This window comes from Chrysemys picta, chromosome 4, assembly GCF_011386835.1.
Source record: "Chrysemys picta bellii isolate R12L10 chromosome 4, ASM1138683v2, whole genome shotgun sequence".
NCBI classification, from domain to species: domain Eukaryota; kingdom Metazoa; phylum Chordata; order Testudines; family Emydidae; genus Chrysemys; species Chrysemys picta.
Genome location: NC_088794.1, coordinates 150024209 through 150049783, shown reverse-complemented (window position 1 = coordinate 150049783; position 25575 = coordinate 150024209). Strand labels below are relative to the sequence as shown.

At 42.2% G+C, this 25575-nt stretch overlaps 1 protein-coding gene across 6 annotated transcripts in view; it reads left to right on the top strand.

The window, feature by feature from the left end:
* Positions 1–25575, top strand: part of KLHDC1 (kelch domain containing 1) — a 63305-nt gene that overhangs the window by 7533 nt on the left and 30197 nt on the right. For 4 of the 6 annotated variants that reach the window (XM_008171628.4, XM_005303411.5, XM_005303412.5 and 1 more), the window contains exons 2-7: positions 6314–6384; positions 7511–7628; positions 8640–8758; positions 10424–10502; positions 14029–14112; positions 16038–16121. In XM_008171628.4, the coding sequence (XP_008169850.1) occupies positions 6314–6384; positions 7511–7628; positions 8640–8758; positions 10424–10502; positions 14029–14112; positions 16038–16121 (555 nt within the window). Of the gene's footprint in view, positions 1–3975; positions 4082–6313; positions 6385–7510; positions 7629–8639; positions 8759–10423; positions 10503–14028; positions 14113–16037; positions 16122–24500; positions 25121–25575 lie in introns of those variants that run through there. The other 2 variants (XM_024108226.3, XM_065593996.1) reach the window with 2 other exon arrangements.

The following is a 25575-nucleotide window of genomic DNA, read 5'->3' as shown; positions in this document are numbered from 1 at the left end:
GGTATGATTTTTTGGCTCCCGAGGACAGCATTATGTCGGGGTAGAAGTGTATTTTGTATTATGGTAGTCTAGAATGACGACCCAGCATCTGTTGTTTGATTTAAGAACACTTTTGCTGCAGATTTGACAAAACACAAAGAAGGTTCCAATATCAGATTTCTAAAGATAGCTACAACACTCAACCCAAGGTTTAAGAATCTGAAGTGCCTTCCAAAATCTGAGGGAGGAGGTGTGGAGTATACTTTCAGAAGTCTTAAAAGAGCAACATTCTGATGCAGAAACTACAGAACCTGAACCACCAACAAAGAAAATCAACCTTTTGTTTGTGGCATCTGACTCAGATGATGAAAATGAACATGTGTCGGTCTGCACTGCTTGGGATTGTTATCAAGCAGAATTTGTCATCAGCATGGACGCATGTCCTCTGGAATGGTGGTTGACACATGAAGGGACATAAGAATCTTTAGCACATCTGGCACGTAAATATCTTGCGACGTCGGCTACAACAATGCCATGCAATGCCTGTTCTCACTTTCAGGTGACATTGTAAGCAAGAAGCAGGCAGCATTATCTCCTGCAAATGTAAACAGACTTGTTTGTCTGAGTGATTGGCTGAACAAGAAGTAGGACTGAGTGGACTTGTAGGCTCCAAAGTTTTACATTGTTTTATTTTTGAATGCAGTTATTTTTTTTACATAATTCTACATTTGTAAGTTCAACTTTCACGATGAAGAGATTGTACTACATTATTTGTATTCGGTGAATTGAAAAATACTATTTCTTTTGGTTTTTCCATTGCAAAGATTTGTAATAAAAAATATAAAGTGAGCACTATCCACTTTGTATTCTGTGTTTGTAATTGAAATTAATATATTTGAAAATGTAGAAAACATCCACAAATATTTAAATAAATGGTATTCTATTATTGACCGCATTTTTAATCATGCGATTAATCATGATTTTTTTTATCACATGACAGCCCTAGTAATTTTTTACCAGTAAGAGTAATTAACGATTGAAACAATTTACTAAGGCTTAGGGTGGATTCTCCATGCCTGCCAATTTTTAAACCAAGATTGGATATTTTTCTAAAATATATGCTCTAGGAATTATTTTGGGGAAGTTCTATGGCCTGTGTAATACAGAAGGTCAGATTCGATGATCACAGTGGTCCCTTCTGGCCATGGAATCTATGAATCTGTGATATATGAATCAATGAATTATGTGCCATAATTTGCCATCTGTCCAGGGTTCCTCATATGTAGCTCATGTTCCTGCTTCAGATTGATAGCCCCTGATATTTTAAGTAAAACTGTTATTTATGTAAAGATCTTTCTTCCTCGCCCCCTCAAAAAAAATCCATTAATTGTAATGCAAGTCAGTAGTAAGGTGATAAGATATGTCCATATTTTTCCATCAGTGGGCCATATTCAGTTCTGGTGTAAACAAGTGCAATACCACTGAAGTCACCTGAATCTGTCTAACTTAACCACGTCTGAATTTTGTCTGAAATATCCTTAATAGCCTTCTGTGACTGGAGTCCCAAGGGAGCCAACTGAGGTCACTCAATTAGGGTGAACTGCAAAGAATGGGGCAGACAATCCCCAAAACTGGTGGATATTCCAACACTTAGATTTACTATGCCAGCACAAAACAGATTCTATAATATCTTACTGGTTATCCAGAAGCTAACAACACAGTTCCCTGAAAGGTTTCAGAGTAGCAGCCGTGTTAGTCTGTATCCACAAAAAGAAGAACAGGAGTACTTGTGGCACCTTAGAGACTAACAAATTTATTAGAGCATAAGCTTTCGTGGACTACAGCCCACTTCTTCTGATGCATCCGAAGAAGTGGGCTGTAGTCCACGAAAGCTTATGCTCTAATAAATTTGTTAGTCTCTAAGGTGCCACAAGTACTCCTGTTCTTCTTTTTGAGTTCCCTGAAAGTAACCCAGCCTCAGGCCTCCCCTAGATACCCAAGTCAAATATGATGAAGATTGCTGAAAATCTTATTCATCATATAAAAAAGTTCTACCAATCCCAAAGGATCGGACACATTACTTCCCAGGTTAATGAATATTTCAGTTCTTACCCAAATACACGCTTTCTGCCAATTCTTATTAACTAAACTAAAATTTATTAAAAAAGAAAAGATAGAGAGTAAGGTTAAAAGATCAGTATATGTACAGACTTGAGTACAATCTTGAAATTCAAATTCATAGCAGAGAGGGAGAGCTTTGTAAATGCGGAGTTCTTTCAGAAATAGTTCATAGGTTATAGTCCAATGTTTATATTCAGGGCCGTCCAGTCAGGACTGGGATTTCAGTCCTTATGGCTTAGGCTTCCCCTGCATGAAGCCTCAAGCAGATCTGAGATAAACAGGATCAGGACCACAATCATTTTTTATACAGTTTCAAGCCTTCTTTGACAGCTTGAAGTCCTTTGGCAAACAATAGGCATTCATGGGAACTTTGAAGTGGACCCATTTCCTAAGCATCGCCGGTAATTACCCACACAGATTAATATCAGGCAATTGCCTGTTTCTCCACCATTCACAGATGATTTGCTATACATTTCTAGGAGATGAATACAGCGATATCCTATGGTTACAATTCATTTAAATGTGAAGATGTCCTTTTGATCTCTGAATTAACAGAATACAGCATAGACAGGGACTGTTTGATTACATTGTTGATCACTACCAATATATATGTAAATACACAAAAACACAAACATTATCTCCCTATATGTCCTTAAGGGTTGAATTTGAGTTATTTATTTTCCAGTCATGCATCACATCTTCAAACACTGGCATCTATGCCCCGCACAAACACAAGCATGCAGTTCATTCCACTGAAAGTTTTAATGAAGATTAATGGCAAAATATGGAGAATCACTGTCTCCCTTTCTGTTAGTCCCACGCCTGTACAAGGTGGTAACATGTTTCAAATAGCACAAGCAGTATCTTGTATTTTCATTTATATTCTACTGAATAATCAAGCCTAAGTAAATATCCAAATTCCACTAGTTTTATGTCTAAGAATTCTTTATCATAGGGCTAAGCACAGAATAGACAGCTGAGAAATCCTCAGTGTTAATACTACCTCTGCCAGTGGCTGGCTGGATATCCTTGGGCAAACACATTTTCAGAGGTGTTTACTATTTTTGTGTACCCTAATTCTCTGTTCACTGACTTTGGGAGACCAACTTGAGACAACTAGTGTCTGATTTTCAAGGGTTTTCCCATGAAGAGCTGTGGGGTTCTCAGCACCACCAAAAGTCACGCACAATGGCCCAGATTCCCAGTCTGTCTCAAATTGGGCACATAAAATTAGTGAACACTCCTGAAAATGTGAGCTTTGACCTCTGTCTGCGTGTCAGTTTGCCCTTATTACTTCACAAGGGTGTTGTGTGGATTAGGTCACTATTTTAACAGTTCTTTAAAGATATAAAGTGCTTTATTAATACTAGCATGACACTTTGCAGTTGACCAGCATTCAGTGAAATCAGCATTTTTATTCTTAACACCAATTATATTAATTCAGGGCTTGTTCATATAAATAAATGCTTGGCTTCCCACCACAGGAGCCCCCAAATCCATTTGCACATGGTCTTACACATCATGTGGTCTTATACACTGTGAAAGTTGCAAACTGTACATCTGAGAACAGAACCTAACAGGTGCTTTCAAAAGTCTGGTTCCGTAGATAACCAAAGGTGGCAGTTATACTTTCAGAATACAGTACCCAAATTTGGAAGGAAATAATTATAAGGCATCAGTTATAGTAAAGATGTTAATGTAAGCAACTATTGCACAGGCTTACTACCTTGGAGTTAACTTTGATTCTTCTCTCTCTTTTCTCCTTTCATCCAGACTTTTTTCTAGATCCTTCTGCTTCTTCCTCTGCTATGTTCCTGTATTTTTTCCCTTGCTCTCAGTTCCTGCTACCTTTTGGTGTTTCTCCAAGACCTCTTCCACTTTGTTCCCCAAGAATTCATTCTGATTCCAATCTCATCACTCAGGTTCCTTTATTTGGCATACAGGAAAGCTACTATGAGTTCATCAGACTTAAGCATAGGGGGTGGGTACAGTGCATACCACATATCAAAAGTTACACACCAAACCTCTTCCTTTATATACATTTACACATTATATTGCATTTACTATACTTTGTAACAGACATTTTGTAATTGTCTTGTTCACTTTGTAGGAACCAGTCCCTATGTGGCATGCTCTGCCCATGTACTGTCCATGCATGACTTACTCTACCTCATCTTATGTTTCATGCTTATCTTATCCATTTTATCTTGTCCATTGCAAGTGATTCCCTAGATGATTCCCCCTTATCTTAGCTAGTGCATATGTTCTGTTTCCAGCCTGCTAATCTCCCTAATCCTGTCTTCCAAGAAATGAGGCCTCACCCATGTCCAGTTACTCATATCAAGTCAGGCCTACACTGTAAAGACACTGATTCATATTATAATTATCACCAACCTTAATATTGCAACCTCCTTCTCTCTGACTTCCTATCTCTTCCCTCCATTCATTCAAACCATTGTTACCAAAATAATTTTCCATTCCCAACCATTCTCCCCTATTTGAAAACCTTCCCAGGTTTTCAATCTCCGGCATTAAATTTAAGCTTCACCTCTTCTTTATGGCATTCCATAGCTTAAGATCTTATATCTCTGCCTTCTTCTTTTCCTATACTCTTCCACTCTCCCCCTACCACCACACACAACCTCTTTCACTCATATCTGTCATCAGACCTCAATTATGCCTGGAAAATCCTCCCAATTAAAGATGGCTTGCAAAGCAAACAAAAAGTGATCTTGTGCCTTTCTTTATTTTATGATATAAAAAGAAGCCCTTCGTTTTTTAAGTGTGTTTTTTTATTTTTTTTTATTTGGTGGTTTGTTTGTTTATCCAAAATTTAAAATCTGGCCTCTCATTTGCAATATGTCATTATTGGAGGACACAGACATGTTGATTGGGAGATCTGAGTCCTCAACTGAAGGGCCCAAGGTATTGAAATCCCATTTTAAAAAAAAAGTTTTCTTTCAACTCTTTATTCAAGTATTTGAGTGAAAGTGGTGTTTTAAAAAATGAAAGTCTTAAAATAAATCCCAGCCCCTCCAATTAATAAGGTTTCACTTCATGATTTTACTGCTATCATCTTACCAGTTTGTCTAGCCATCCATAGAGACTTTCAGGAAACACAGGTGAGACATGACCTGAATTGCTATTGCGGGAAAATAAAAACATAAAAACCCTTTAAAAAAAAGTATTTAAGGCCATATCACAAAGAAGCAAAAGGGGACAAACCTAATTATTTATTCCTTGGCAGGTCATCTTCAATGTTATATAGGTGTATTTGGGTAGCAAGGATTACAATACAATGAAAACTGGTTAAAGTAATCACTCAAGGGACCAGGAAAGATCAGTTATTTAATTACATTTATTAATCAGTAGTATTCTAATAAAAGCAGATAGCTGTTCTCTATTCTGTTCTCTAGACTGATTCTTGCCTGCATATTTATACCTGCCTCTGGAAACTTCCACTACATGCATCTGACGAAGTGGGTATTCACCCACGAAAGCTTATGCTCCAATACATCTGTTAGTCTATAAGGTGTCACAGGACTCTGTCGCTTTTTACTCTATTTTGGAGATACTTTGGGGTAGTCTCTTAAAAAAGAAGCTTGCCTAAGTGTGGTTTCTTGTACTGGTTGTGCTGTGCTTTGCTTCATGTTGCAACTACAATGCAAAATGTACTGGCTTTTAATCATAATTACTATATTTCTTGACTGCACTTAATCATTTTCCTGAGTTGCTACTGCTTTTCACATTTTCTGCAAGATGGCCACTGTGCATTAAACTGATATTGCTAGTTGAATATGGAACTACTCCCCTCCCTCTCTCTCTCATTTCCTGCAAAGCCAAACTTGCTTTTTTTCCAGTCTACCCTTGTGAAAGTGAGTGAGTAGAACTGGTATTAAGCAATTAATAAAACTATTGCATAGGGACACCATTCTGCATATATGCTTTATTTTTTATAATGCTTCAAAAATAAAAATAAAAACCTGTTTTGAACTTACAATGTTAAATATAAAATACTAGCGCTATTGAGCTGTTCCAGTTAAAATGATCATGGAGCACACATTGAGCATAAAAATTGTATACAGTCTTTGTGAATTGTCTCACTAAAAAATTGTGAAATGTTCCTAACTAGCATGTAATTTGATGATTTTTGAATTGTAATGACGTATGATACATAACTGATGAAATATTTTGCATATTTGTTTTCTTTTAGTCAATTGAAGAAAATGAAGTGTATTTGCCTAATGATGAGCTTTGGCTCTATGAAATTGATAGTGGGTTATGGTAAGCCATTTTATTTATATTTAATGAATTTGCAAAATGTGCTATTTACACCTGAGTATTATTACTTATGGTAAAAAGACTATTATTTCAGATACATAAATGTGGTCTGTTTCATGTCTCTTGGCTGCTTAAATAGCCTGCATTCATTTACTGTAAACATTTAATATCTGATGTATATTTTGGAATAATGTCTTCAGATAAGAAAATACCTATGTAAGCACAGTAATTTTTTTTCAATGGGATGTTTCCAATGTTAACTTTTTAAACATAGTTTAAGACTTGTTAAATGTAAAGAGCCACTTATGTATTTATACTGGCTCAATGAACTTTTATGTTAAAATGAATATTAAATACAACAAGATTAGAGTGCTTGATCCTTTTAGGATTACTTTCTTTTTGTTGTTATTACTTAATCATATCAGAAATATGTTTGCATAGATAATGTATTTTAAACATTTAAATCAGATTAAAATCTTACACATCACTAGCAATATAATATTTAAGTTTTACATCAAATTGTATTTACAAATTTTGGGGAGGTGGGTCTAGTAGCGATACCAATTATTAAAATTGCCTGATACTTCCCATTATCAGACCCTATTTTTAGTTGCATGTAATTTTGCCAAACTTTAGCCATGTGGGCTGAAATTTTCCATGCTGGGTGTCTGTGATATAATATAATATTTTAAATTTCAGCCAAAATGGGTTGAGCTGTTTAAGAATGAGGCTAGGGAAAAATATGCTGTTTTGCCCAAGTTAAAAAGTTATTGAGCCCTTATCTTTGAAATGCTCCATGCTTTGGTGCAGGGACTTGAAATTTGGCAGGGGATGCCTTTTGTCATAACATCCATCCAAGTTTGGCCAATTTATAAGCATTTGAAAAATTGCAGTTTGCACATGCTCAGTAGAGACTTGCTAGAGCTAACAGCAAAAAGTCTCAAAAAAGATTCTGTCCTCAGTGAGCACACCTGATAGTGCTGACCAGACTGCTAATGTGCCCTCCTCCCAGAGCAACTGTGTGTTCCCCATCCTGTTATATCTCCTACTAGTACTGCTTTGCTTTTGATGTATTTTGGTTTGTTTGGGAGCAAAATTATGAGATTTTAATATATTTACTAAATGGCAGGACAATGCACCTAATGGAAGGAGAGCTACCTACTTCTATGTCAGGAAGTTGTGGAGCTTGCATTAATGGGAAGCTGTATATATTTGGCGGATTTGATGATAAAGGATACAGTAATCGGGTATTGTAATCTTTTAATTCTGGAGTGTATTTTAATCGAATGACTACTAATGCAGAACTTCATTTAACAAAGCATTTAACCTTGCATTTAACTAGAGGGAAAAATCTAAGGGTGAGATTTTGGTTTTATTTTAGAAAAGGTGCACTTTAAAATACTTTAAATTGTAGATCTGATTCTTTAGTCCCTCTGCATCTGTACATCTCCTATTGACTGTACTGTGAGTTTTGGCTGGGTTAAGACTGCAAGATAATGCCCGGTATGTTTTGTTTTTTATTTTGATTTCTCAAGTTTGCAAGTATTTCCAAAATTAATTGTATTTCTGTGAGAAAAATATATTTTTCTCACATAATTAGACTTACCTCACATTTGTTGCTTTTTCTTTGCTCTTTAGCGGGCAAGTGGCATTTGCTTTTCTAGGATTGTCAGATAATAACTACTTAATATTAACATATGACTGCTAATTTCCCTGTTGATTGCAGGTAATTAAATACTAATAAGGAATGAAATGGGGAAAATGGGTTATTCAGTGGATTAATGTAATGGAAACCAGAATTTCAGTGTAGATTAGAAAACAAGTGAAATGAGTTTGATAGTTCAACTAATCTGCAGCACTTCTGCACCTAGTTAGGTTCTGTGTACACTGAATTTATAATCAATACTGCTTGTGGACAGAGCATTAGATTGAGACTAACAGGTGAAATAGTGGTGCCATTGAAGTCAATGGCAAAATTCTTACTGACTTCAGCAGGGCCAGGATTTCACCCGAAAGGCATCATCAAAACTGAGAGGGGGAGATTTTGCTGCTTCTTCCTGCATTTTACTTGTAATTAGTCAGTGAACCAATCTCTTACTGTCATAAGCATTATAATTTGTCAATTGCACTCAGATTTTTTTTTTATATAAGAAAATTATTGTTCTTTTGCTCTTTGTAATCACATCTATTGCTGATTTGTGCTTGATTCTTCAAAATCATTTATTTTATACTTAAAATATTATAATTTTTCTTTTAAGCTGTATTATGTTAATTTGCGAACAAGAAATGGAACCTATAAATGGAAAAAAATTACAGACTTTAAAGGTCAGCCTCCTACACCACGTGACAAGCTTTCCTGTTGGGTGTATAAGGACAGGTAATACATCAAGAGTATTTTTAATCCCTACTAATCAAAGGGAAGAAGTGTTATATTATAGGTAGAACACAAAACTGGAAGTCCAATTCAGACTCTGACTTACTCTCTGACCTTGGACAAATCTCTTAACATCTCTGTCTCTCAGTTTTACCACCTGTAAAATAGGAATAATCATACTTACCAACCCTAATTTATGGAGATGTTGTTGTGAGATTTAATTATTTTTAAAGTGCTTTGAGATCCTTGGGTGCAAGACACTATTCAGGTGCTAAATATTACTTTTTATTTAGCTGATGACTTATTAAACTGGTGTTAAAGTTCATTTACTGAATTTTTAATTGCTCATGAAATTACAAAGATTATGCTATAAAACATTGTTATATTGGTATAATTTAAAATTATATTTGTTTGCAAAAATATTGACAATAAGAAAGGGTATTTCAATGAATAACTCCCTGCTACAAAGAGCAAAGTTGAGAATACAAGCTAGGTATTTGTATTGTAAATGCTTCTTAGCATATTTAGCCAACTTGGTTGTAAAAGTTCTTTAAATTATTTGAACATATTAAACTAAAAAACAAATGTGTACAATTTCTTTAGATTTTATATTAACCATTAAAGGTAGCTATGGTGGTAGAATTGGTCACAGAGAAATAAATCAATTGTATATAAGGGCTATTTGCTGTAAAAGCTATTGTAAACAAATAAGAGTTACATGATATATAATGAACAAAATAAACAATTCATTCACTTATTGATTTCTAGACTCTAGGTCCTCCGGGGTGTGACAAAAAAACCCCCAAACCCAACACATTTAGTATTTAGTACTGCATTTTGGTTTTGAAACTCTGAATTAGCTGCGAGATGTATAAAGATGTATGCAGCCATGCATCTCTTTTTAGCTGTTGATACCAGGGTGTTCAAGAGCATGAATTAATTTATTCAAAGTAAAGTTTAATTTATGTACAGAATGAAGATCCACCCATTTCAGGTGGAAGTATGTGAGTAACTCAACACTTTTGTGAAATGTACGTCTTTGGGGGCAAACTACGCTCCATTTTGAAATCAGTCCTCAGAAGATGTGACTCTGAAGATGAGTATTCCGTAGAAGCTTGCACAATACTGGGAAATAACTAGAGAGCTGCTGTAACTCTGCTTTCTTAGGGATGCCAGCCTTCCATCATCCCTTGTAACCTCTCTTCTGTACAAAATCCTCATCAAACTGCCACCTCCCAAAACAGCCCACTACAGCACCAAATGTTCACAACCACTACTGGTAAAAAAAATATAATCTGGTAAAGGTGTGTGTGCAGAAGGGTGAAATGGGGGCAGAGTTAAGCTTTGTTCCGTGGTGTGTAGTAGTTCTGGCAGTGCTGAGGTGTGATAAACTTGTGCGTGGAAGAGTAGAGCATGTAGCTTAACTTCATTTCCTTGGTTTTGTGCGTTTGTATCAGGCATGTTTATGTGTGTAGCAACACAAAGTTGTGTAGTAATTATATACAGTATGTAATATTTTTCTTTGTTTACACATTTAAACATTAATAGGAGAGAGAATTGAAATTTCTGATAAAATTAAATATAATAGCTTATCAAAATATCAAATTGAACATTAATTTAAAACAAATGAAGTTCAATAGATTTTTTTTTTTTTTTTTGTTCTTCCAGATTAATATATTTTGGTGGTTATGGATGTAGAAAACACAATGAACTGAGTGATTGTTTTGATGTTCATGATGCATTTTGGGTAAGATTTTTTTACTGTTTAAAATAAATAGTGCCTTCTGATTGTTGAAAAGTTTTATTAAACACATGACTTATTATTAAATGAACCACAGCTACTAAAACAAGGAGCCAGATTCAGTCCTGGAGTAAGTAGAGTTAACTCCATTGAAAGAGAAATCTCAGGACAGTATGGTGTATATATTGGGTTTAACAACACCTATATAGGGTATACACAATAGAAGCTGATGTCTTTCCTCTGTGTAGCAGGTAGAGTGGGCAATATTGTGAGGATGTATGGGGTACAGTGGAGGTACTCTTCAGGGGAGTGATGAACAGTGATTTAAGTTAATGGAACTATACCTGCTTGCACCAGGATTGGATTTAGGAAAACTCTGGGCTATACTCCATTTTTTTTTTTTAAACTAGGGTGTGAAATTCTTGCCTCATGGAAGTGGATGTCAAATTTTCCATTGACTTTGATGGGGCTAGGATTTCACCCTGAGATGATTATTTAGAGATACTTCATAATGAAAACGTTTTGGCATATTAATGTTGATTTACTTTTGTTTGAATATTTTTCTCTCTTCAGAGGAATCCTCTCCTATTAGTGGAGCAAAGTTTCCAATATCTGTTGTTATGGAGCTATAATAATGACTCCATAGATGAGCAAAATGGAGCATAAAATGGAAAGTAGACTGTAAAATGCTTTCCATTTTATGCTCAATTTTGCTCACCTCAAGAAACTTCCACAAAAGGTCCTTTTGGCTTTATATGTTTTAGGTCATTGGAGATTTTTTTTAAATGTATAAGGTTAATGATACAAGCTGTTTTAAATTTATGGATAATTGCAAAGTGGTATTTCACTTTTTGAAAACTGTTCTAATTTTTGTTGTTGTGTGCTCATAAATTCAAACTAGATTTACCATACTTCCACATCTACACATTACAATAATCTCAGCAGACATGTAAAATAATCACGTTGTACTGCAGCCATTTGATATTAGACTGTTCCTTCATTAGTTTGTTTCTATTAGATTGCATCAACAGTAATACAGAATTGAATCTTGAAAAATTAATTGTGATTTCAATTTATAATTTATTGGGAGTACCCAAGCCTGGACTCCCCTAGATAAAGTAAAAGCAAAGTGCTGTTAAAGTAGAAAAAGTGAAATAGCTCTATTCCAATTAGATGCTTCCATTCACAGAAAATGCTAGTGTTGAGCTCTTTGAAGTAATGGCAGGGAATTTATCGCCTGACAGCTTTATCTGTCCACAAATACCTTCCCTTAATTTATTATCCAAAGTAAATACCTTTACCATAAGATGTCTGGAACAAAGTACCACTTAGTTTCCCATAGTGAATTGTTACAATCAGGGCCATCCCTACAGGAGTGCGGGGCCCAGGTTATAGGTGCCAAGTTTCTAATCTGCTGAGGGGTGCTCCCCCAGGCCCCGCCCCCACTCAACCCCTTCCTCCAAGGCTCCGCCCCTGCCCTCTTTCTTCACACCCCTGCTCCGCCCCCACCCCGCCTCTTCCCACCCCTGCCTCACCTCAGCTCTTCCTCACCCAGTTCCGCCTCTTCCCCTGAGTACGCTGCGCCCTCGCTCCTATCCCCTCCCCCCGAGCACCTCCTGACACCATGAAACATCTGATCCACAGTAGGTGCTGAGAGGGAGGGGGAGGCGCTGATTGGCGGGCAGGAGGCGCTGGGAGGAGGTTCTGGTAGGGGGGCTGCCGGTGGCCGCCGCTCTCCTCCTTGCCCCCACCCACTCGCCCGCTGCTCTCCTCCTCGCCGTCCGCCTGCTGCTCGCCTCCCTGTTCACCTCCTCACCCTGCTCGCCCGCCTCCTGCCTCACCTCCCTGCCCAGCTCTTCATGATTTTATCGAAGCACAGGGCCCTCCAAAACACAGGATCCATGGCAGTCGCCCTGAATCACCATACCTAAGGGATGGCTCTGGTTACAATATTCATAATTAGAAAATGACATAGAAGTCTGTTTAATCATTATGCATGTTCAACTGTTGTTGCCATTAATGAGAGTTGGATACATCAAGGAGAGAACAGACCCCTTTCATCAAATGTTAGTATTAATCTATAAGAAAAATGTCTTACTAATGAATAAACCTTTGTTTATACAAAGCATATCCTACTAAACATTTGAAGGCAATATTTTCTAAAGTACCTAAATGATTTAGGAGCCTACATCCCATTCTCAAAAGAACAGAATTATCAGACACATAGATGAACATGATTTGTTGGGGAAGAAGCAATGTAATTTTTGTAAAAGGAAATCATGCCTCACCAGTCTACTAGAATTCTCTGAGGGCCTCGACAACGGTGATTCAGTGGATATAGTGTACTTAGATTTTGAGAGAACATGTGACCCTCACCAAAGGCTCTTAAGCAAAGTAAGATGCCATGGGATAAGAAGGCAGGTCTTCTCATGGATCAGTAACTGGTTAAAAGATAGGAAACAAAGGGTAGGAATAAATGGGTGAGTTTTCAGAATGGAGAGAGGTAAGTAGTGGTGTCCCCCAATGGTCTGTACTGGGACCAGTACTATTAAACATATTCATAAGTGATCTGGAAAAAGCGGTAAACAGTGAGGTGGCAAAATTAAGAAAGGGATATATATATTTTGTCTTATTGCCTCTGTATAAATCCATGGTACACCCACATCTTGAATACTTCATGCAGGTCTGGTTGCCCCATCTCAAAAAATATAAATTGGAATTGGAAAAGGTTCAGAAAAGGGCAACAAAAATGATTAGGGGTACGGAACAGCTCCATATAGAGAGAGAATAAGAAGACTGGGACTTTTCAGCTTGAAAAAGAGACGACTAAGTGGGGATATGATAGAGGTCTATAAAATCATGACTGATGTGGAGAAAATAAATAAGGAAGTGCTATTTACTCCCTAGGGGTCACCAAATGAAACTAATAGGCAGCAGGTTTAAAACAAACAAAAGGAAGTATTTCTTCACACAATGCACAGTCAACCTGTGGAACTCTTTGCCAGATGTTGTGAGGGCCAAAACTATAACAGAGTTCAAAACAGACTAGATAAATTCATGGAGGATAGGTCCATCAATAGTTATTAGCCAGGATGGGCAGGGATGGTGTCCCTAGCCTCTATTTGCCAGAAGCTGGGAATGGGCGACTGGGGATGGATCACTCGATGATGACCTGTTATGTTCATTCCCTCTGAAGCACCTGGCATTGGTGACTGTCAGAAGACAGGATACTGGGCTAGATGGACCTTTGGTCTGACCCAGTATGGCCATTTTTAAAAGTGCCTTTGGCACTAGGGGGCCTAAATCCCATTGACATTCAATGAGACTTAGGTTCCTAAATGTTTGTCACTTTTGAAAATTTTACCCCGTGTGTATTTTTAAAATAAAAATTAGTGCATGCCTGTTCTTACTCTGATTAAATACAGAAAATAATTTGTCACTTTTATGCCTAAACCCTTTTGATAAAACAAAAAGATTATGAGATGAAGTAAATGAAAAAAATTAATTTTAGATATTTTACTCTTCTTTTTAGGAAGGGCAGATATTTTGGGGATGGCATAACGATGTTCATGCTTTTGATACAAACACACAAACTTGGTTTCAACCAACAATTAGAGTGAGTATTTTTTAAATCTTTAATCATTCTGTACATTTTTGTAACTCCACCCCATATTGAATAATAACTGTACTCTAGAGACTGATGTCAGGGAGAACTATTTTGAACATGTTTGGCATTTCTCAGGCTTATAACATGAGTGCATTTTTATGTTCTCCCTATCTCGTAACACAAGAGAAAGGGAACATTAAATGAAACTAAAAAGCGGCAAATTCAAAGCCGTTTTTCCACACTGGATGTAATTGCTGCTGGATGTTGTTGATGCCAAGAACATAGTAAAATTCAAAGAGGAACTGGATAACAAGAATATCCAGAGTTAGAGTAGTTAATGCTGACAAAGAGTATTGGAAGGGAGATGAACCCTGAAATGAGGGTTTAAGCCAATCTAACTATCAAGGATTAGGATCACCACATATTTACCTACCTGCATTTTCCTCTGAGTCATCTGATGTTGGAAACAGGATGCTGGACAAGATGGACCACAAGCATGATCCATTATGGCCATTCCTATGATCTTGCAATCAGATCCATGTTAATGGACTCCTGAACTCATGTTGCATTCCATTGACTTCAGTGGGGGATCCAGCAGGCACAGGTTCCATCCATGCAGATCCAATTGTAAAATTGGGTCTCTAGTCATTAGAGTAGCTCTTCAGCCTTTTGATATTTGTGGGGAAAAAATTGTTTAATATTGAAGGGATATATACACTTGAATGAATACTGTGCAGATGCAGTTGCTGTGTTTCATAACTCTGTTGCATCAAGGGTTTAATGCTGAGAAAGACTAACATTTATTTTAACAGTGTGAACAGGAGCAGTAACTGATGTCTTACATATAGGAAATTATTTTATATTAATATTGTTCCAATGATGGCATATATTCTCAGTGAGCTCTCAATAAAACTGTAATGTGAACATTTTTATATATTAATATTATAGGATAATGTAGAGCCTCATAAAATTCTGGTAAGATTACACAGACTCCATTAAGATCTCAGTGGAAGAATTATAACATAATAAGATTGTTTGACACTTTCATGATTCTTTTATGTGACTTCTTATGATTCTATAAAATTCTTAAACCAAACATCAAGTGAAAAGTTCCATTAAAAACTAAGGCTCTGGTCTTGCAATCCCTATTTTTTCTTTACATGGGGAAAACTCCCGCTAGCATCAGGTGATTGGTGATACAAAGTTTAAGAGTCTGATTTTTGTAAAGCAGTGAAAATTTATGAATGAAGCGCATTATATAAGAGCTAGGTATTCATTATTATTATTTCTCAATATTACATCATGGGGATATTTTTTTTCAAACAAATAACCTTCACAACATACAAGATCTTTAAGCATAAGAAGGGGAAGCTACTGTCTAAAATTTATCCCCAGGGGTCACCATAAATCCTGACCACAAACCAACTCCATAGGTTTGAGTAGTCAAAGTTTTGTTAAACCCTCTGCAAAATTCCTGCATTTTAAGTGCTACTGCTTCCCCCCCACCCCCAGAGGTGACCACATGTGGTACTTTGCACCTCTGAAAAACAGGCTCTAGAGGACTTTTCCACCAGTATTACTGTAGTTTTACATTGATGAAACTCTAGAAATCAGTGGAGTTCACTGGTGTAAAACTGGAATGAAGCATTGGTAAGTCAGGTGCTGAGAGAATAAATTGAACACCAAAATGCATGGGAATTTAGTTAAGGCTGAACTGTACTACACCATGCGTCATCTAATGCCTTGGGAGTTTTGGGTGTTCCCTCAAATAGTTTTGCACATTTGCAATTTTGCCTTCATATTAGAAGATACTGGAAGATATGGGGTACATTTCAACGTTACCATTGCATTTCATGTTTTATTGACTTGCAGTTAGACATTTACTGACACTGTATAGATTAATGTTCTAAAAAATCTTGTATTGGTACTTTCAGGGTGGAGTTCCACCTCAGCCTCGAGCAGCTCATACGTGTGCTGTGCTAGGAAATAAGGGTTACATCTTTGGAGGACGAGTGCTGGTTAGTAGTTATTTAATGAATATTTTATTGGCAACAATATTATTTTTTGCTAATGACTTACTGAAAGCAGTTTATTTATGCAGTACCAATAGAGCCCAAAATGTCTTTGCTCCTAACTCGTATGTTCAGGGAGAGAAGTCCCAATATGTCTCTTTACCTTCTTGTGCACCTGCAAATAGGCTATGGACAATCTGCTTCTTCTGTGCAACCCTAAGGGTTGAAGCACAAATTGCCCAAAAAAGAGCAGGCAAGTGGTAGGCCCTGGTCATATAACAGTCCACACAAGTCTACAAAGATGGCTGGCCATAGAGTGGGGGCACACCCAGAGAAGCATGTAGTATACTTTTAGGTCATTGTGACTGTTAGGTCTGCACTACTTCGTGCTTAGAGTTGTGGCTAACTGCCATAATTTAGCCCTAAATGATGTTCATTTCTGTTTCAATGGAATCTTTTGTCTTTAGCTCAAAGTATTTTTTCTGTGTTTTGCATATTTATTAGTAAATTCAAGGAAGAATCCAACCAAAGAGCCTTTTGTACATATGTATTGAAACAGTATAACAAAGCTAGAGCTAAAACACCACATGGCAATTAGTCAAACTAAATATTTTTAAAAAGTCTCAAATTCAAGCAATAATGTTACTTTCAGCAGTAAGGTAAGTGTCACATATTGGGAGACTAACTCAGTCCATTGACATTGTGCAAATGGCATTGATCACATCTTCAGATGAATCCAGGACACAAGGCATTTCAAAGGTAATGACAAAAATATGTATTTGTTGTCTTATAAGGATAGATAAGGTATCCATAAAATGGTCATAAACCCAATAAAATTGGCAAGCTGTGTGTAAGCTCCATTAGCTGTGCTTTCAAAGAAGTCCTGCTAAAGTATGATTTACTTTAGGTAAGCTTCAGATAAGTGGCAGAATGTTTTTATTCTGTGCTAAACACACCTTGAAGGGCTTATATGATCGAACCACTTATTTTTTCTATTTCAGTGAATGAAATAATAGCAAGTGGTACATTTTAATTTAGTGGTTCTTCTTCGAGTGCTTGCTCATATCCATTCCATTAGGTGTGCGCGCGCCGCGTGCACGATCGTCGGAGAATTTTCTACCCTAGCAACACCGGCGGGTCGGCTGTGGAGCCCCCTAGAGTGGCGCCTTCATGGCGCTGAATATATACCCCAGCCGACCCGGCGCCCCCTCAGTTCCTTCTTACCGCCCCTGACGGTCGTTGGAACTGTGGAGCGCGGCGTAGCTGTTCTCCACTCTCCCTAGCTTATCCGTTATTCACAGTTATAGTTATAGTTCTAGTTGTATATAGTTAGATAGTTGTTTATTCACTTTGTTAATAGTTGTTATATAGTTAAAGGGGATTAAGGGGGTTGTCTCCCCCTTTTTTCCCCCGGCGCGTAGCCGGGCCCATGCCCACGGCTCCCGGCTTCAAACAGTGCGCCTCCTGCGCTAAGCCTATGCCAACGAGTGACCCGCACGACTCGTGTCTGAAGTGCCTGGGAGAGTCCCATCAGACAGATAAGTGCAAGATCTGTAAGGCCTTCAGACCGAGGACCAAGAAGGAGCGGGACTTTCGGCTCCGGCAACTCCTTATGGAGGCGGCACTTAGCCCGGACGCTCCATCGGCGCGTCAGGCCCCGGCACCTAGCACCTCGGTGCGCAGTGCCCCGGCGGCACCGACCATTCCGACCACGTCGGACAAGCCTCCACGGCACCGGACCTCGTCGGCACCGCACTCACAACAAGTGCCTCGGCGCCGCTCATCATCCCCGGGACATAAAAAATCCCATAAGACGGGGACTGCCGTGCCGAAGACGCCGGCTCCCCCGGTGCCGGGGGTAGAGCCGCGTCCGCCTGTGGAGCACCGAAAACAGGTGCCTCCAGCACCGTCGACTCCGGCTCCGAGGCCGTTGAGTCCGGTGCAGACAGGGTCACCACCGCGACCGGCGGTGATACAGTGCCTCCCGTCGACCCCAGAGACCTTCGCGACGGCGAGAGACTTGATCGCTCTCACGGAGCCGGCACCGCCCCAACCACCGGCACCGTCGGCACCGTTGACTCGTCCGGTCCAATCCAGGGGGAAACCTGCCTTGATGCGCCCTCCATCGCAGGGGCTGGAACCACGGCACCGGTCCAGGTCCCGAAGCAGGTCCCCACGCCGCTCGCAGTCCCGGCGCCGGATATCACCTCGGCACCGGTCGTACTCGCGGCCAAGATCATCGTCGTGGCACCGCTCTACGTCTCGGCACCGCTATGATCGTCGGCACCGATCGACATCGAGACGTAGTTCTCGGCACCGATACGATCGACGCTCGACGTCGAGAGGCCGCTCCCGGCACCGGGCCTATTCAAGATCCAATTCCAGGTCCAGGTCGGACTCCCGGCACCGACGCGGTCGTCGGCACCGATCCCGATCTCGGCACCGTTCGCCGGCACCGCACAGGGACCGTTCATCTCTGGACCGGCACCGTACGGCACCGTACCGTCCGGAGCTCGTCTCGGCGCGGTCGGCACCGCCATGGCCATCTCGATCAGTGTCCCGCTCCTCCGATGGGGCATCGAGATCGGCATACCCCCCTCAGGGACAGGCCGATGATCCGGACATGGGCCACTGGCAGGAGGTAGCGGAGAATCCCGCTCAGGGACCTTCGCACTGGTCGTTTTGGACCCCGTGGGCGTACCACCAAGCGCAAGGGGCCCCACCACCATCAGCCTCTCGCTCGGTGCACTCTGAGCGAAGGGCCCCAGAGTCCACCATCTCTCGCCCTCCTCCAGGGGGCATGGAGGCTTCCGTGCCCACACCACCTGACGTCCTGGACCCAGGGGCAGGTGATGCTCCGCTCCAAGGCTCATTGGACCAGGCCCCGCCCTTGGATCCCTTGCCACCTGAGGCATCTTCCTCATCTTCCCCAGATGAGGCAGTGGCGGGCACAACGAGCTCGGGTCCACCCCCGATTGATCTCCGGGCACACCAGGACCTATTACGTAGGGTGGCACGTAATATGGACCTTCAGGCGGAGGAGATAGTGGAGGTGCAAGACCCCATTGTGAACATCCTCTCTGCGGATGCCCCATCCAGAGTGGCGTTGCCTCTGATCCGCACGATCCAGGCTAACGCCACTACGATTTGGCAAACTCCTGCCTCTATCCCACCCACAGCGAGAGGGGTGGAAAGAAAGTACTTTGTCCCCTCAAAGGACTATGAGTACTTGTATACCCATCCCCAGCCGTGTTCACTGGTGGTGTCATCAGTGAATGCAAGGGAGCGCCACGGTCAACAGGCCTCAGCGCCCAAATCGAAGGAGGCTAAGCGCCTCGATTTGTTTGGCCGTAAAGTTTATTCAGCCGGAGGGCTGCAACTTAGAGCGGCGAACCAGCAGGCGCTCCTGAGCCGCTATAACTTTAATTCCTGGAACTCCATGGGGAAGTTCAAGGAATTGGTTCCCCAAGACTCCAGGGAGGAGTTTGGGGCCTTGGTAGAGGAGGGTAAGAAGGTGGCTCGGACCTCCTTGCAGGCCTCCTTGGACATAGCGGACTCGGCTGCGAGAACCCTGGCTTCAGGTATCGCTATGCGGAGGATCTCCTGGCTTCAGGTTTCGGGTTTGCCTCCGGAGCTGCAGCAAACCCTACAGGATCTGCCCTTTGAAGGACATGGATTGTTCTCAGACAAGACGGACTCTCGTCTGCAGAGCCTCAAGGACTCGAGAACAATCATGCGCTCCCTGGGGATGCATGTTGCGGGTCCCCAGCGCAGACCATTTAGGCCCCAGCCTCAACGTTTCTACCCCCCTCCGCCTCGTCAGAGACAGGACTCTGCCAGAAGGCGGGGGTGAGGTGGTAGGAGAAGGTGGACTGGCCCTCAACCCGGTCAGAACCAAGGGCCACCAAGGCCACCTTCAGGCCCCAGGCAGAACTTTTGAAGGTGCGGTCGAGGACGGCGCCCCAGTCATCCCCCAGGATCCAGCCCCCTCCTTTCGGGATCGCCTTTCCCATTTCCACCGTGCTTGGTCCCTTATAACCTCGGACCGTTGGGTCCTTCGCACGGTGGAGAGAGGATACGCTATCCAGTTTTCTTCATTCCCCCCCTCCCACCCCCCCTCCCCGTCCCTCTTCAGGGACCCTTCTCACGAGCAACTTCTTATACAGGAGGTTTCCACGCTCCTATTGACGGGGGCCATAGAGGAGGTTCCATTAGAGTTAAGGGGCAGGGGATTTTATTCCCGCTACTTCCTGATCCCCAAGTCCAAAGGGGGTCTGCGACCCATCTTGGACTTGCGCGGACTCAACAAATTCGTAGTAAAGTTGAAGTTCCGCATGGTCTCTTTGGGGGCCATTATCCCTTCCCTCGATCCTGGAGACTGGTTCGCCGCCCTCGACATGAAAGACGCATACTTTCATATCGCAATTTACCCGCCTCACAGACGCTTCCTGCGATTCATGGTAAGCAAGGTGCACTACCAATTTGCAGTCCTTCCCTTCGGCCTATCCTCGGCCCCAAGAGTGTTCACGAAATGTATGGCTGTCGTGGCAGCATACCTTCGTCGGCAAGGGATACAGGTGTTCCCGTACCTAGACGACTGGCTGGTACGCGGTCGCACCAAAGAGCAAGTTCGAGCTCACGTCCACATAATAGTGCACACATTCAACGAGTTGGGCATCCTACTCAACAAGGACAAATCCACTCTAGAACCTACCCAGAGAATAGAATTCATCGGCGCAGTCCTAGACTCCAGATGTGCACAAGCCATCCTGCCAGACAACCGCTTTTGTACCATCACGAGCCTTATTCAAGGGCTCAGGGCCTTCCCAACTACCACGGTGAGGTCGTGCCTCACCCTGCTGGGTCACATGGCTTCCTGCACGTACGTAACCAGGCATGCCAGACTTCGGCTTCGCCCACTCCAGACCTGGGTGTCATCGATATACCGCCCACATCGGGACAGCCTGAACATGGTGGTCACGGTCCCGAACTCGGTCCTGACCTCCCTCACCTGGTGGCTAGATCACAATGTGGTTTGCGAGGGGATGCCATTTCACGCCCCACAACCCTTCATCTCTGGGTTGGGGCGCCCATCTCAACGAACACCATACCCAGGGCCTGTGGACTGCACCCCAGCTAGCCCTGCACATCAATGTTCGGGAACTGATGGCGGTGCGCCTGGCGTGCCAGGCATTTCGCAATCTCCTACGTGGCCGCTGTGTGTTAGTTCTCATCGACAACACCACGGCCATGTTTTACATCAACAAGCAAGGAGGAGCACGTTCGTCAATTCTATGCCAAGAGGCCATTCGCCTGTGGGACTTCTGCATCGCCCACTCAATCCATCTCACGGCATCGTTCCTCCCTGGAGTCCAGAACACTTTAGCGGACCGACTCAGCAGGTCCTTTCAGACTCACGAGTGGTCTATCCGTCCGGACATCATACATTCCGTCTTCCAGAAGTGGGGGTTTCCCCAGATAGACCTGTTTGCATCTCGAGACAACAGGAAGTGCCACGTGTTCTGCTCCCTGCAAGGTCGAGCTCCGGGCTCCCTCTCGGATGCGTTTCTCCTTCCTTGGAAAGACCACCTGTTTTATGCCTTCCCTCCGTTTCCTCTGGTCCACAAGGTACTGCTCAAATTGCGCAGAGACCAGGCACAGGTAATTCTGATCGCTCCAGCGTGGCCGAGACAACATTGGTACACCACACTGTTGGAACTCTCGGTTCAGACACCGATCCCGCTTCCATTATGTCCGGATCTCATCTCTCAGGACCACGGCCGGCTGCGTCACCCCGACCTGCAATCTCTTCACCTCACGGCGTGGCTGCTCCATGGTTCACCCAGCCAGAGCAACAATGCTCACTCTCGGTCCAACAGATTCTGTTGAGCAGTAGGAAGCCCTCAACACGAGCCACGTACTTGGCCAAGTGGAAGCGGTTCTCCTGTTGGTGCGAACAACGAGCCACGTCCCCGTTACAGGCACCTATTCCTCTCATATTGGAATATCTCCTCTCCCTAAAACAGCAGGGGTTGGCGATATCTTCAATTAGAGTTCACCTGGCCACTATATCAGCCTTTCACCCAGGGGAACTCGCATCCTCGGTATTCTCTAACCCGATGGTCGTTAGATTCCTCAAGGGCTTAGACCGGATGTACCCACAACAACATCAACCCGTTCCGACGTGGGACCTCAACCTGGTTCTCGCCAAGCTCACAGGTCCTCCATTCGAGCCACTGGCCACCTGTTCACTTCTGTACCTATCCTGGAAGACAGCCTTCCTCGTAGCCATCACCTCAGCAAGGCGCGTTTCTGAACTCAGGGCGCTTACATCCGAGCCCCCTTACACAGTTTTCCATAAGGATAAAGTACAGCTTCGTCCACATCCTGCCTTTCTCCCTAAGGTGGTTTCTCCATTTCATATCAACCAGGATATATTTCTCCCGGTCTTTCATCCTAAACCACATGCTACTCGCCAGGATCAACGTTTGCATTCTCTGGACGTACGCAGGGCCCTGGCTTTCTATATTGACCGCACAAGGCACTTTAGAAAGACGACGCAACTCTTCGTTGCAGTGGCAGACCGAATGAAAGGCTCACCGGTCTCCTCACAACGCCTATCCTCCTGGATTACGTCTTGCATCCGGACTTGCTATGACCTGGCAGGTGTCTCAGCACCGCACCTCACCGCTCACTCCACGAGAGCCCAAGCTTCCTCGACGGCTTTCCTGGCGCAAGTTCCGATCCAGGACATTTGTAGAGCTGCGGTTTGGTCATCAGTCCACACATTTACAGCTCACTATGCACTAGTGCAGCAGTCCAGGGACGATGCTGCATTCGGATTAGCGGTTTTGCACACAGCAATGTCTCACTCCGACCCCACCACCTAAGTTGGGCTTGGGAGTCACCTAATGGAATGGATATGAGCAAGCACTCGAAGAAGAAAAGACGGTTACTCACCGTTGTAACTGTTGTTCTTCGAGATGTGTTGCTCATATCCATTCCAAACCCGCCTCCCTTCCCCACTGTCGGAGTAGCCGGCAAGAAGGAACTGAGGGGGCGCCGGGTCGGCTGGGGTATATATTCAGCGCCATGAAGGCGCCACTCTAGGGGGCTCCACAGCCGACCCGCCGGTGTTGCTAGGGTAGAAAATTCTCCGACGATCGTGCACGCGGCGCGCGCACACCTAATGGAATGGATATGAGCAACACATCTCGAAGAACAACAGTTACAACGGTGAGTAACCGTCTTTTTTTACGTGCTGTCTCATCTAAACAAAGAAGAAATATAGGATATTACCAATTGCTCTCTCCCCTTTCTTCTCTCTCTCCCCCCAATATAATGCATTCCAGGACATTCCAGAAAGCAGGAGTCAGCAAGTGCCATATTTTTAAAGGTATTTTGGCATCTTAAATCTGGGCCTAAATAGATAGTAAATCAATAGATCTGGCCAAAATGAGGGGAAAAAAAGTAAAATTAAATTATACGCAGAATGCTACCCACATTGTAACACTTACTACAGCTATTATGGATAATACTTAAATAATTTTTTTAAATAATAAACTTAAAACACTGCTCAAAGAAGTAGGAAACTGGCCCCATATTGCTATTGTAATAAAACTTTCTAGGAAGGAGGCAAGTGTCAGTAGTTTATTTTCAAATAGACTCTTTTTACAAAAGATAAGAAATGCTTCTTCTTCAAGTAGTATCCCATATGGGTGCTCCACTTTAGGTGAGTCTACATCCCTGTGCCTGTGATCAGAGATTTTTGGTAGCTGTGCCCGTTTGGGCTGCACATGCCGCATTTCGTGCCGCTTTTGGTGGCTATATAGCACCGTGTGGCCAAAGTGCCTTCAGTTCCTTCTTTCTCTACTGCCTTTGGCCTGAGACAGAGTTCTCAGCAGAGCCTATTTAGTGTTGTGTTGTTATTGTTGTAGTGATAGAGTTAGTTAGAACTATGCTCTTCCCTCATTTACTTATTTCTTGTTTTAAAAAAAAAATTCTGCTAAGAATCTGTTATCTGTAGAGTAGTGTAGTTTTCTCCACAATGCTCCTTCCCGTTAGGGAAAGATACCAGGAAAGAGGGACATGTCCGGATACTCCAAATTCAGACAGTGTCTCTCTTGCCGGGAGGCTATCCCCATCAGCAATGGGTGCTCTTGATGCATCTGCTGTCTAGGAGAGGCACGCACACCACAAAAGTATATACATTGCCTCAACCTCAAGTTATGCAGCAGAAAAGTCAAAGTGTTCAAGTTAAAATTTACCATGATGGAGAGCTCGCTGCGTCCAGCTTCCAACCTGGGCCCAGAGACTCCGTCTGAGTACTGGTCCCCATTGACCCCAACGACAGGTTCAGAGAAACATTCCCTGCTTCCCTCACAGAGGAAACTGCTGCAATCCTCACAAAAGGCCACCAAGAGGACAACAACCTCTTCTACCAGGGAACATGCTAAAAAGAAAAGATCCCCAGCGTGCTTGATGATATGGGTACTGGCCAGAGCAAGGTTGAACACCTTTGAGTCGGTGGGATCCTCAGATATCGCTGGTACCATTAACGCCAAGGACCCTAAGAGGGTGGACTCAGAAAGGAGTGGCAGCGATAAGCCTAGCTCTTCCATGCTGGCATTGACTGAGCCACTCAGACATGCAGCACCAAGCAGATTGGCACCGCAACAATTTACCAATCCCTTAGCGGAGCACAGAGCCCCATTGGCACTGACAACCACTTCAACTAGACTGGTACTACTGCTAATGTCTCCATGTGGTACCACAAGAATTCTGTTTTCAGAAGAACTTTATAGCCAGTTAGTTCATTTTATAATTCATGTATTGTGTGATGTTATGATTAACATGCTATGTCATATATAATCATTGTATTCTCAATAGATTTAAATTGTAGGATTATAGAAATATAAGATTGATTGGTAGCCAGAAGGGATAAGTATATATTATGTATCTAAGTAAGTAGGGCTGAAACACAAGGCGTACAGGCTGAGGCATGTAGGATTTTAGCTTAGCCATACTAGGCTACAAGATTACAGGAAAAGATGTGTGTATGGGTGGTATTGCAAAAAATTAACAATAAGAGTAATTTTTTGCTTACAAGATACCTGGTAGTCACATTTTTCTAACACATGCCCTAATCGCAGGGTGCACTATATCCATAAATGCTAATGAGGTATAGTCAGAATCACATTATAAAAAGAGGGTGCCCAGATTGGGAAAGTTGAGTTCCTTATGGGAAAACTCCAGCAGGAACTATCCCTCTACTGATGATCAATTGGCAAGGCAGCCATCAGAGTTTAAGAATATCGTTAAGGAGGTATATTTGTAACTTGTGCATAGGTCTTTATAGGATTTCTGTATGCTTGGGTAATCATAGCTTTAATAAAACTTGAAACACAGACTAAACCTTGTACTTGTAAATGTATGAGTGTCACTATCCTTGGTCTTTGTG